Source organism: Watersipora subatra, chromosome 2 (assembly GCF_963576615.1).
Source record: "Watersipora subatra chromosome 2, tzWatSuba1.1, whole genome shotgun sequence".
NCBI lineage: Eukaryota > Metazoa > Bryozoa > Gymnolaemata > Cheilostomatida > Watersiporidae > Watersipora > Watersipora subatra.
In genome coordinates this window covers 64944410-64957830 of record NC_088709.1, presented here as the reverse complement: position 1 = coordinate 64957830, position 13421 = coordinate 64944410, and the positions used below count along the sequence as shown (strand labels likewise).

General features: G+C 33.5%; 1 protein-coding gene across 1 annotated transcript; it reads left to right on the top strand.

Moving 5' to 3' along the window:
• Window positions 1-262: 262 nt before the first annotated feature.
• On the top strand, window positions 263-12937 carry LOC137388446 (uncharacterized). Its single transcript, XM_068074932.1, has 6 exons — window positions 263-290; window positions 1449-1662; window positions 4468-4674; window positions 5863-5987; window positions 10570-10751; window positions 12361-12937. The coding sequence occupies exons 2-6, from the start codon at window positions 1474-1476 to the stop codon at window positions 12429-12431; spliced, it is 774 nt and encodes a 257-aa protein (XP_067931033.1). The 5' UTR covers window positions 263-290; window positions 1449-1473; the 3' UTR covers window positions 12432-12937.
• Window positions 12938-13421: the final 484 nt, after the last annotated feature.

Below are 13421 nucleotides of genomic sequence, written 5' to 3'. Positions count from 1 at the left end.
ACACAATGCCTTTGATAAAGACTTGACAATTAACTTATTAAAGTAGGGACGCTGTTAACGCCAGCCAGTATTTGTATGCTCACTTCGTGGAAGCTAGTCTAATGCTTAGAGAAGTTGATATCCTTGCTTTGGTGCTGTCGGCTGTCTCAAGTAGTGTGCGTTCTTATAACTAAAAACTGCTAGCAAGTATTAGGCTTGGCAGCGAGTGGTGGATTTGGCAGCATGGCTACCGATTATTTGTCTCGTATGTATTGGCCGAAAGGTACTCAAAAATCTGCTGGAGAAAACTTGTAAGTAATATTTGTCACATCTCGATTACTAAGTATTTGTCACTACTTGTAATTTGCCAGCAGATAGCTATTTGGCTTTGTGGGATGTTTAAGGTACATGTTCCTGCTTGTCAATCTGTCACTTGCCGGATGTCATTTCTATCTATGACTAATCGACAAATTTTTGTAACAATCCAGTCGCCTAATACACTCTATTATTTTTTTTACTTCTATGTGAGAATCTACTCTCAATTGTATTTCCACACATTAAATAAAGATTTAACTTGGTTAATTTGAGGCTAGTTTTAATGGCAAATGAATCGTTAGCTAACACGAGCATACTCACATGTTAGCCTACATATACTTTAGTGATGAGCCAGAGATTGTGAGGAGAGAAATTCTATGTTTTGTTCATTTCTATGTCTTTGATGGAGCTCTAAACTTGAATGTTCTTTCTTATGTGAGAGTGAGTTCATCTTTTTTACCTGCGACCTATGATGGACCTTCCCCATAGAGACTTTACCTATACTGCGGTGTAGTTGAATTCACTAGCCCAAGACTTTATGTAGGGTATTGCGATATGGTGTGGTATTTTATATCTTAACATGGCATAAGTTAACACTGCATAAAATATTTTTTTTAGCATTCTGTGGTGTGGAATATTTGTGACATAGTTACGTAATGTAGAATACTTTTGAATGGAACAGTTTCAAAGAATAATGAAATTTATTACTACAGATCATTAAAACAAATAATGAATTATATATATTAATAAATCCCACTTCGTCATTTTGTCTGTCCGTTAGTCTGCACAAATGTTATGCATTTTTAAATTTTGTGGCTGACTTCATCAAAACTTCTTGCAAGTATACTTCGCACCTTTTGCCAAACAGCTCAAAAATTATTTGGTTTGAAAGCTCCATCTGGTTTCTAAAAACCCGCCTCTTGAACTCCTGCTTGCAGGCTATATGATAAAATTAAAGAAATACCAGACCAGGCCAGGCTTAACAATGGTAGATATATGCATATTTAAATCAAACTTCTAAAAGTTTCACTTCACCGTGTAGCAGAAGACATACACACAGCTCAAGGAAAAATGGTTTTATAACCAGCGGTATCGTGTATGTCTAATGATACTGGCACCGTATATGAACTACATATGTTTCTATGTACATGTAGAACCACATATGGGAGGACAATAGCTATGTCAGCGAAGTTGTCTGCCGCCGACCGAAAAGCTGTAACAATGAGTGGATACAAAGACAGACACCAGGCCTTTATGGGAATGGTTGCTAGGCAGAGGGAGCTCGAGGATAGCGAAACTCAGAATGTACATAGTGTTATGTATAATCAGCGGCGCGTCTCCTCACCGTCCCTATCTAGACGTGGAAAGGTACCGCAAGACTTTTGCTTGAATAATGACATCAGTAGCAAATATAAAAACTAAAACTGATTTTGTCTTTGTTTGAATTGAATAAAGCCTTTCTCATCAAACTTGTTAAGCTACAACTAAGACACTAAAACTGTAGGGAAATAGAAAAAAATGAAAAGGTCTTACTTTTGGTTCTTCATATAAAATGCTGAAACTACTGAAGTATGTTTGATGAAGACTATACCCTAGATTTTCTTCATAATTGTATTATTATATATAACTATGTATAATTATATAATTTTTTAAACATTCAGCAAACAAACATCAAATGTTAATTCAAATGTTAATTCAAATGTTAATTTATATTTCATAGTAAACTTTTAAGATATTCGGAAAGAACTCAAATGAAAAGTTTGTAATTATATTTCAACTTGTTTTCAAAAGTTTTACAGTGTTTCCATTGTATCGGAGTTAAGCATTGAATCACAAGACATGTAATGACTTTTTTTGTGCATAATATGTTTAGAGCACGTCTTAGCTATTTGGGTGGTCTAGCAATAGATAGCCAACTAGTCTGTCTTTCAATGTTAGTTTTTGGTTACATTTTTTATATTTTGTTTGTAAAAATTATTTTATGAGAGTTTTTCATTGTACAGTAGACACTCCAAGTAACATAAATTACGCATAACATAAAAAATTTGTAAAAATTTGTTGCTTCGTATTACATAAAAACTGTTATACAACATAACGTGCCGAGTTAGCTGAAGTTCTCAAATTTGATGTCAATAAATAAATTTTCATAGCCATAAAAATATACCTTTCTTTCATGCCACCTTTGGGATAGAAAATGATGAATAGCGTATCTCTATTACATATACTAGTACCCTGGCAGTCTAGAGTGTTGTGAGAGATCATCAGGAGTGCCAATAACACACAGATAATAAGTATGTGCATAATTATTTTGAAATACCAGAAGGCAATCGATTGATACAAGTGGTAAAGTGGCAGTCTATCAAGCTGAATGCCCCTAGTTGGAGTCTCGTCAAATGCTATTTTTATTGTAACCTTGAACCCTGGCGACAAATAAACGAGCAGACACCACTCTTATTATAATAAAAATATATTTTTGTTTTATTTTATTTTAGACATTAAACAGTATTTAGTATTTACTCTTTGTGGCATAGACCTTGCTGTCTGTAAAAAAGTGGAAAAATCAATTTAAATTGACATGGAAGGTGCGTACTCTCCTTAACATAAAATTTTCAGAGTGTAATAAGAAAAAGAAAAGTTGTCAATAAAAACCAATAGTACTGCATTTACTGTACTGCCTTAAACTAAAAAGTCAAGTGAACTTTGTTCCTTTTTAAAGGGCCAAAGGAAGATCGGAAGTTTTGAGAAGTTTGAGAAGATCTAGAACGGATTAGGCAATTTACTTGTATTTTACTCTTTGTATAACGTAAAATCGTAACATAAACATTCTCGGAACAAATTATTTACCATGAAGGAGCGTCTACTATACTATTTAAGTTTTAAACTGTTAAAATATTACATAGATAATGACCCAGATAATGACCTTTTGAAGCAAAGGATGTCCAAACAAAAGACATTATTATTATTGTAAGGATAACTATAGTTGAAGGATAAATATTGTATGTAGCACCAGCCAGCTTCACATGATTAAAAAACAGTTTTTAAAATATGTTTCAAGTCCAATTGCGAGCGTAAGCTAAGATACATTGTAGATAATTTTCATAATGCTGTTAACTATCCTTTTCCTGAACAAAACATTTAAAGTCCTTATAATATTCAAACCCAAAATATTTTATATAAAAGGGAGATCCGTTATTTTCTTGCCAAAAGAAACTCCATTAGCAATTTCTACATTATGATCAAAACAAAGTAATATTTTATTTATTTCTTGAAGTCAAATAAAATGTTTAGCAAGACTTCAACAACAAGTATTGTTCACATAAGCGGTATTGGCAGCTTATATGATAGAGTTAAGAACACACAGGATGATATGTGATTAAAGGAACAAACCTGAAAAATCTGTAAATATAAATAATAAAGTGACTTTAAGAAAAGTTCCAACATAGCCTCTGGTAGGACTCAAACCCACAATCTCCTGCTCCGAAGGCAGATGCCTTATTTATTGGGCCACAGAGGCACTGCTTGCATTCCACAAAGACAAATATTAAAAAAAGATTTTGTATTGCTGTGTTAATAGCAAAATGTAACTTGAGGTAAGACTCGAACCTACAGTTATTTTTTTTAAAGACAGTGCACAATACCAACTTCGTTTGTCAAGGTTGCTTAATGATTGAAGTTTAAGCATGTGGTCTGCCACCAGACTTTTACTAAACAGTGTTTTCATAACACTATAACCCTTCTAATTTGTATTTAGGAAGAGTAATTAGATAATTTCTATACAAATGATCCCTTTAGTAACAAGTTTTCTACCAAACATCACATATCCAAAATCATTTATACACATATAATTATTTCCTCATCCCGGTTAACCCAAATGGGCAGTAATGAGTACTCAAACTCTGGTCTCCTACCAGAGACCTTGAAGTTTGAGCACTCACCTCAAGATCTTGGTCATTCCCAATAGCGAGCTTTTCTGCAACTGACTTGTGTTGATTGAAGCTCTATTTGGCCAACCCACTTTTGATGTGCAGATGTTATTGTACCCAGTGCTCTAATGACTACTGTAATTACACTTGCTTTTAGATGTCAGCACTTTTCAATCTCTTCTCTGAGTGGTAGATATTTCTCCACATTATCCTTTTTTTGCTTTCTAATTGAGCTGTTTACCTATTACAGAGTTTCCATCAGATGAATCGTAGTAAAACATTTATGGCTCCCCACAATAGTCACGAAGGACACACAGTTGTCAGCATGCCCCTTGACATAGCCCTATATCATGCTCCTACTAACGATCCTTTTGTCCCTAACAACAGCTATAAGCAGCATGTCATCCGAAACAGCGGTCATTTGAGGAGCAGACAACTTCCTCTTATAGAAGATGATGTGAGTTATGGAAATTTGATGAAAAACAAATTTTTATTTTTTTTCAAGGCTGGTTTACATATGTCAGAGTTGTCCTCTCGATGAGTTGTCCTCTCTCTCTATGGGCACCGCAAACCGATGGCATCCTCGAGGCAATGCGGATATGTCGGGAAAGTTTGTAGCTGTCAAACTTTTTCGATAGTTTGCTGAGCATCTCCGACAGCCTCTGCAATGCGTATCACTTCGGTGATGGTGATTGGCCGTGTCAGACTTCTCGATGCATATTTGCTTTTATGACGGTCGCTGCGGAACTAGTATTTCATCAATTCTACGACAGACCGCATGGCATAATCAGAATGCTATGCCATGAAAATTTCGCTGATGTAAATGCAAATGGATTTGTTATTGTGTAAAAATTATTATCACAGAGGATCAGCAAAGTATTGTTTGATTAACACTGACATACAGTGATATAGTGTGTACCAGTCTTTAGCAAGTTGCAAAAAAGTTGGTCATGTAAGTTTTTCAATGTGTATTTTAGTTAAATATGTTAGATTTTTATAGTTGTTTTAAATCAGGGCGATGTTTTTTGAGATAATCCTATAACCTGAAATTTTTTCATAGACACTTGTAAGGTTTTGCTTGCATCTGAAATTGGTATTGATGCACGTATTAAAGGATCGGTATACCGAGCTGAATGTCCATAGAAATTGTTACTGCTACACAATGTATAGAGGTGTAATTATTGCCTATCTCAGATTTTATAAAATTCCTTTATATGTTTTGAGAATATACACGTACATGTCAGCTTATTTTATTCATTGCAAGTATATTGTAACCTGTTTTTTAATTTTTAGTTTTTTTTATAGTTTAATCATCATATCCGTAACAAGCATCACTATAATTAGCCTGCACCAAAATGCAAGCTTAAAATGTTTTTGCAAGTTGAATTCATTTTTCATTTCTTTGATCTCTGATGTAGTAGTAGTTCCACCACTTCATTAGTTCATAGTTTACTCAGCTTTCTCTTTTTAACATTTCACTTTTTTAATGTTAATCTTGAATTTAGATTTGTGTTTAATGGTTTATCTAAGCTTATTTATGGAAAAATATGCATGCATTGTTAATAATTGCATTTTTTCGTTTTTAAAGACAACTTATTCATTTCTATTATCCTAAATGATTGTTTTCAACTTCGGTCATTTGTAGACATATGACGGAATGCTTCCAGTTCACCGTCTGTACAGAAGCGCTGGAGGATACGATGACTCAGTTAAAGCTGCTAACCATATTAAGCAATACAGGCCAGATGTCAAGGACATATCAGAGTACAAGTAGGTATCTGTATTTTATTCAACATTAGGCATTAAAAATTAGGCATCTGTATTTAATATTGGTGCAGATATTAGTGTCAGTGTACCGAGCGGAATGTCCCTCGTTGGAGTCTCAGCAAAACCTGTTTTTATAGTTATGGTTATTTACTAGTCAGTTGGGGGATAAACAATTGTTCAGCGGTTGCTTAGCGACATAACACATCATTGTTTACTGGTTGCCTAGCAATGTCAGTCATGGTTGTTTATCAGAAAGCAAAGAAGACTGCTTCAGATTTTTGTTAGCAGGAAACAGTTTAGAATTAAAGTGCATATTGCATGTGTACATATTGTATGTGTACATATTGTATGTGTACGTATTGTATGTTTACATACTGTATGTGTACATATTGTATGTGTACATGTTGCTGTACAAATATTCATTGAAGTGCAAAACCCTGTTATTATTCATACGCAGGGGTCTTTTGTAAATCTTTTGCCAGCAAGCGGGTATAATTTTTTTAAATTGATGGTAAACTGTCAAAACAAACATTTGAAAGTGAAAAATAAATATTATAGACTGAGGTAAATTTTAAATAAAAAATTTCTACATTATAGCTCAAACAGTGGAGTAAGGTATAGAGTAGAGTTACTAAGAGAGTGAATAGGTCAATATGACGGATATATATATATATATATATATATATATATATATATATATATATATATATATATATATATATATATATATATACATATATATATAGAGTACTTTATTAGCAATAATTTTATTTCAAAAATAGAAATACTTTTCAAATTGGGCCATACAACAATAGTAAAACAACAAAAATCAAAAGAGGGCAACAGTTAGCCATTAAAATCGAATAAATAGTTTGACAAATAGTGTTTAAAATGCCTTTCTCTGATAAGAGTACAGATATTCGGTGGAAGATTGTTAAAGCAGCAATAATGATATATTCAATGGTATTTTCAAAATAACTGTTAGTGGTTGTATGCAATTTGTTTACATCAAGTAAATTGAAATGAGTTGAAAACCTGTAACTGTCATGTAAAAAACGAGGAAACAAACCATGAAAAATCTTGAAGCCTTTGATTGAAGTAAAGTAAACATTTAACATAATTGGCTGCATAGAGAGCCAAAATCAATCAGCTGTAATTTGGCCCAATGTCAAAAGTATGGTGTGAATTATAGGTCATTGTTATGCCTGATAACACCTGCTTTTGAAGAAATTCTATGAATAAACAAGAGCGCACAACTCATTGTTTGATGATCAGAGAATCGTGACGAGTTAGTCACTGTGACTAATATGACATCTCTATTAAAAGATTGACTAGCGCTTGAGAGCATTTGCTAAACTTTTTAGCAAGGGAAGCAAACGATTTTGTGTACGTAGGTCGGAAAGCTTTGACACTAGCTAGCTAGAAAGGCTGTGAATGTTGTTGTAGGTGTGCACTTACAGTTGCAGTAGCACATTGTATGGTGGCACAAAGCTTTTGAATTACTGAGTCAGCTATATAACCGCCGTATAGTCACATTTAAAGATCAGAAAACTAATACTTGTTATTTCATATGTTTATTTATAAGTTATAGTACATAATGGTCCAGATTATGGTCCAGTAGATCTCCAAAGAGAAACCAGATCAAAATGAAAATAAAGTTACTAGCTTCCCTGGAAGAAGTTGAATAAGATACATATGTTGGTTTTTGCTTAAATATCTACAGTTTTGTTTGTATAGGTTATCAGACAGACAGAAAGAAGGACAGATAAACTATGTTTTATATATGTTAATAATTTCTACTTTTAATCACTTAATAATGTATAAAATAGTTTTATTTTATTATGCTTTAATTAAATATCCCACTGCAAAAAACTAGACTCTTGTTGAGTAATCATTGGTTCTACTTTTAACATTTTTAATCACATTAGAAGAGCTAGGATTAAGGCATTAAATGCTTCATAATAACTCAATTTTTTAAGTTTATTTTATGCAACAAAATATGATATAAAAGAATTTAGGCATTTATATCGTTTATCATTTTGTACTACTAATATAAGAAAGTTTTGTTTTAAAATCAAAGAATTTCAAACTAGTTTTGAATGCCCAATGTTTTTGACCAGTCACAACCAACATTATTAAAACATAATTAATTTGCATGAAGCTTTGTATAGAGAGCATGAGCATGCTCACTATACAAATGCTCTTTGTACAAATGCTCTCATTTGTAAAATGACCTCATGAAAAGATAACTCCAGTGTGTACGTTTCACATATGATTTGTTTTGGAGCAAAAAATGTTAGCCTGTGTAATCAGTCTTTAGAAAAAGTAATTTACTGCAGTTTTTATCAAAGCATTGTCGTCACTGCCCCTTATGGGCTTTAGTTTTGCTGATAAAAATTTGTGCAACGTCAAGTATTTCAAATAATCCATTTGGCATATTGAAAGCTTTTCAATGGTAAGAATGCGCAGAATTCCATTATCTCTCAAATTATGATTAGCTTGTATAGTTGCTGACACTAACAATATGCTGCTTATCAAGAATACATAAGCAGCCAAACTGCAAGCCTGAGCAATGCATGTGCTTGTAAATCAGCAGGTAAGTAGGAGAGATGATTCTGTTATTTAGGACAAAATCACTCTTGTTTAAACCACACAAAAGTTGTTGCAGACGTAATATTTGACCAGTCTAAACATGCATAATTAGCGATAACGCAAAGAGCATTAGCCATATTATACATGACAAGTCAATATTTAAGATAAACAGAAAGCCTCTTGGGGTATTCGCTAGGATTTGCTAAAGTTGCTTTATCATTTCAAGTACTTAATAGCCAGTGATAAAAGTGAATCTTGAAAAAATAAAAAAATTTGAATATTCTTTGGTTGTTTTAATTTAAAGCACCCAGTAAAGCAAGGACGGTGCAGCCATGATTCAGTGGTTAGGGCGCCTTTTGAGTCAACCATTTTAGCCTCACAAGGACCATTGGTGGTGTTAGGAAGGGCACCCAACCACAATTGCTCCTGTGTTGGGTCCTGCGTGACTAAACTAGATCCTCCTTCTGCGCTCCGACGTGGTTGAGCAAAGTGTCTAGCAATCCTGCAGGACTAAAAACAAAACTTTACAAAGGATGGAGAAGTTTCTCTGCAAGCCAAGGGCCAGCTAGCTAAAGACCTTGTGTCAATAAAAACACTCAACAGAAGGCAATGGCAAACTTTTATTAAAACTTGCCAAGAACAATCATGATTATAGAAATTGGGGAGAACCACAATCGCCTATGTCCTCACAAAACTTGGTAGATAGAGTAAAGCAAAGATAAAAATGAATAGCAAATTTATTTATTTTTCACATCACACAACACTCACTGAGTATTTTCAAGCAATCGTTCATTAGAACATAAGTCGTACATGTTTGTTTCTACCTTGATACCATCTCTTTTTTTACAGAAATAGGCTACATGACTAACATGCCATTGTCTCTGGTAGTTGTAGCAGAGCAAGCAGATAAAATGAAAAGTTTCTTGCATATACTGTAAGTAAAGGCCTCAGCATACTAAAAGTACTGTAAGATTGAGCAAAAAACAGGGCATATGTCAGCATCGTCAGATTTAGCATATCTACTAGAATGAAAAAAACTTCATGTAAAAAATCTTTTTACATATGAAGACTAATATCCAACAAACATCCATCAAAGGCTTAAAGTCTTGATTTAAGATCTATGATTGGTACAAAGGCTATGTCTACTTTTAACGCTGAAACTCATCCAGCGCAACAAGCATAATTCTAAGCCAGTTAAAATCTTTTGTTTGAGGTCACATTTAAAGTGAAGGCCAAATTCAGGCATCACATTCATGTTCTTTGGCAATGCTAACAAACATCCATCATGTAATCATGTATCTTGAATTTTTTGTCTTAACCATTTAATAAAATATTAATAAATAGTTTATATTTTCAACAAAATATTTACTATTTTATCTGCAATAGGTTTAGTTTTAATTTTAAACCTTCATATTCAACAGAGAGACTTTTAAGAAATTGGTAGAACACCTCAACTATATAAGGCTCTGCCTACAAGATTTGTGATAGTATTTATTTTGATAGATAATACAATCGGTCATAAAAACGTTAATATACTGCAATTGGAAGTTACTGTTTGACCTAAACTCTCACAAATAATTAAGCAAAAGATGTGTGCAAACCATATATAATAGACAAATGATTCGATATGCGGACAGTGATGTGATGAAGCAACTCTAGTTCAAAGATAAGATGCAAAAATTTAATAACATAAGACATCATGAAATGCACTCTGATAAGCGTTAATATTATGTAGTGTAGAAATTCTGATACATGGAAAGACAACTCTAAAATGCCTACAATACCTGATAGCCAATCATAGCAAAGCTTGTTTGCTGGGTCTTGAGGCAATACTTGATTAGTGAGCGAGCAAGTTTTTGAACCTCAGAAAGCTTGTAGTTAATTTTTAACACAGACATACTAATTTTAGTTTGTTTGCCAGAGCTCTATAAATATACAATAATATAAAAAGTAATATTCGTAATTATTTATATTAATATTACAATATTTGCAGAGTTCGACAAGGAAGAAATGGTGGGGCATGGAGGCATGTAAAGGAAGTTATGCAAGGGAAAGGACAGAGAATCATGTTTGTAGATGGCATAACAAGTATAGATGACCTAGCTCGTGTTAAGACTGACCTCATGTATGGTAGACCTGGAGTTGCTCGCCCTTCACCAAATCAGATTCAGGATAGTAAGTTACTGAATCTAATACTCTGAGAGTCCATTCACTGTGAGAGATTGTCATGTGTAACAACTAACTGTGCAAGAAAGATTGGTTGGTGCAGCTGGTAGAGCATTGATCTATTATGCGGAAAGACGTTAGCTCACATTTCATTGAAAGCAATGTTTTTCCTAAACTGTATGCGTGGCTTCAAAATGCCGGGTGGACACAGTTCTTTACTATATTAAAGGGCTAGAGGCAATGAGACGAGGGATGAGAGTAGTCTTAGGTATAAATTAAGAAAATTGCAACAACAGATCTTTCCAGCTGCGCAGTTGATTGGAACTAAGATAAAATTGTATTTAGATACGACTATTATTGACAGACGGCTGTGTAAACTCGACAAGCTAACTATATTTCCTGCTGATTATGCAGCAACTAATGTTTTGGTGTCCAAACTAAAAATTGATGTGTTTTCATGACTAAACAAAAGAAATTTCAAATATATGCAAATACATGTCATCAAATGTATTAGTAAATTAGTCAACTATAAGCAATCTGGTTTCAGAAATTTTTTATTTTTTTTATTTCTAGTTTACTGGCAGTCTAGTGTGCTGTGTCAGCTGTGAGATGGAGTGAGATGCGCTGATGAAACATAATTATGGTGCTCTAACAATTGCACCAATTGGCCAAGATGGCCAATTGGTGCAATTGTTAGAGCTTTGTTCACTAAGCTGAATGTTATGAGTTCTAATCCTGGTTGAAGCAATGTTTTTTCCTACCTCTAACTGTGGCTTCAGACAAACACTGCTCTTATTATATTAAATAGGAGTTCGAATCCAGTACGTTGCAATCTTTTTTGCCAACCTTCAACCAGTTTTGGCCAGACAAAAACAGTGCATATTTTAGCAAAGACGAGTTTGGATCTTGCATGATGCATCTTTTTTTCCCAAACTCCACCTGTAGCTTCAGCCAGACAGACAAAGCTTTTACTATTATAGTAAAATTACTATAGCACAATATAAAAATGTTGCGGTATACAAAAATCTCGATTCATTGACAAGAGGTGACTGAAAAAATGAGGTAATACTCTAAAAGACTGATTTTGATCAGCGTTATCAGTTTGTCATAGACTGTGTAATCACAAATCTGGCTTCAAATACAAAAAACAATTTTGTTGCAATGCGCATACAATTTATTTCAAAACCTAAATAGAAGTTAAGCTTTTAGTTTGGTATCGGTGATCTACAAAAATTCGGAAGCCGCCAACCGGAGAAAAAACATTTCGTCATTTTGTTACTTTGTCCAGCTTTAAGTTTCTAGGAATTGGCCATGAAAAGTATGGTAATAGGTGAGATTACAAGTTAGCAACTATTTGTAGGCCATACACAGACTGATCGATAAAAATGTTAGACAAAGTTTGACGCATGAATTTAATTAAATAGCGCGACATTTGTATCAAATACATACACCACTCAAAACCGATTTCAATAAGACAAGGGAGAATAAATCTAAAGTTGGCATATTTTGTCATATTAGCTCATTTTAACCTGAACACATTTACCTACATAAACTTCAATAGACATAGACTTAAAGATATAAATATAGCTTAGACTTCAACTGTGAGTTTTCGTTTTAGATTACACGAGATATGTCACCTCACAAGAAAGCAAAGCTATGGAAGGAGTCAACTGGAATGTGATGAGATGAAGGACAACTCCAACAAGACTGACTAATCGCTCAAGGGATATGCATGTATTATTACTCAATACAAAAACACGCTTGTAATAGATTTTTTAGTATCTTTCTTAATTTACGTGTGCTCAGCACAACGAATATCTGATGATGTGACTCTGTAAAATTGATCATCCTCTGAGTTTGAGTTGGATGGAGGTCTTCCAAAGCCTCCTGTATTTCCTTTCCAATTTTTATAGCAAACTGACTTTGTTGTTACTTATAGATCTATGCTAGTTGATCACTTTATGACATTTTTATAGATGTCTAACTCTGAAACACAGCACTAGTTGAGGTTTTATTGGCTATTTTATCACACTATGATTGTGTGTTTAATTTTGAAATAGTGTACTATTTTCTGTGATATCTTTAATAAGATAGGCAATTTTTATAATTAATCTTGCTCTCTGAAACTATTTTGCCAATGAATATTGATTTTATGATACCACTAAGCTCATTGAAGAGATTCTGGCATAAATATGCATGGCATTCTTTTTAATTTATAAAAGACTGCATCTAGTACATTTATCATTATAATTACTATTATTATTAGTATTCTTTCCCACTACTGAATATTTTTGCTCAAAGCTGATCTTTCTGGCAAATTGTATATAAATATATTATAGTATGATTTCATTTTGTCATTGTTCAAGCGGAGTGATTAACTAACAGATTTGATGTAGTCTGGTGGTGTACAATATCATCTATCATTATCGCCTACGCATATCGCTAAACTGGGAGTTATCTGCACACATCAAATGAGAGTTATCTTCTACATACATTATTTTAGTTGAATGCAATCACATATAGTAATTACTTTACTGAGTACATAGTGATCCTAGAAACAACATATTTTAGAATTTGTACAAGAACAAGCAGTTGGCTCTCATAGCCTACAAACCTGAAATATTTGGAAAGATCTTAGGCTACCTTCTTAAAAATCTGTTTCAGACGTATAAGCATGGG

Bases quoted from the DNA above. Each gene is read 5' to 3' on its own strand.
- LOC137388446 (XM_068074932.1), top strand. From the start codon at position 1,474: ATGTCAGCGAAGTTGTCTGCCGCCGACCGAAAAGCTGTAACAATGAGT. The intron at 1,663-4,467 runs GTACCGCAAGAC...TACCTATTACAG, and splicing joins CCCTATCTAGACGTGGAAAG to AGTTTCCATCAGATGAATCG. The intron at 10,752-12,360 runs GTAAGTTACTGA...TTTTCGTTTTAG, and splicing joins ACCAAATCAGATTCAGGATA to ATTACACGAGATATGTCACC.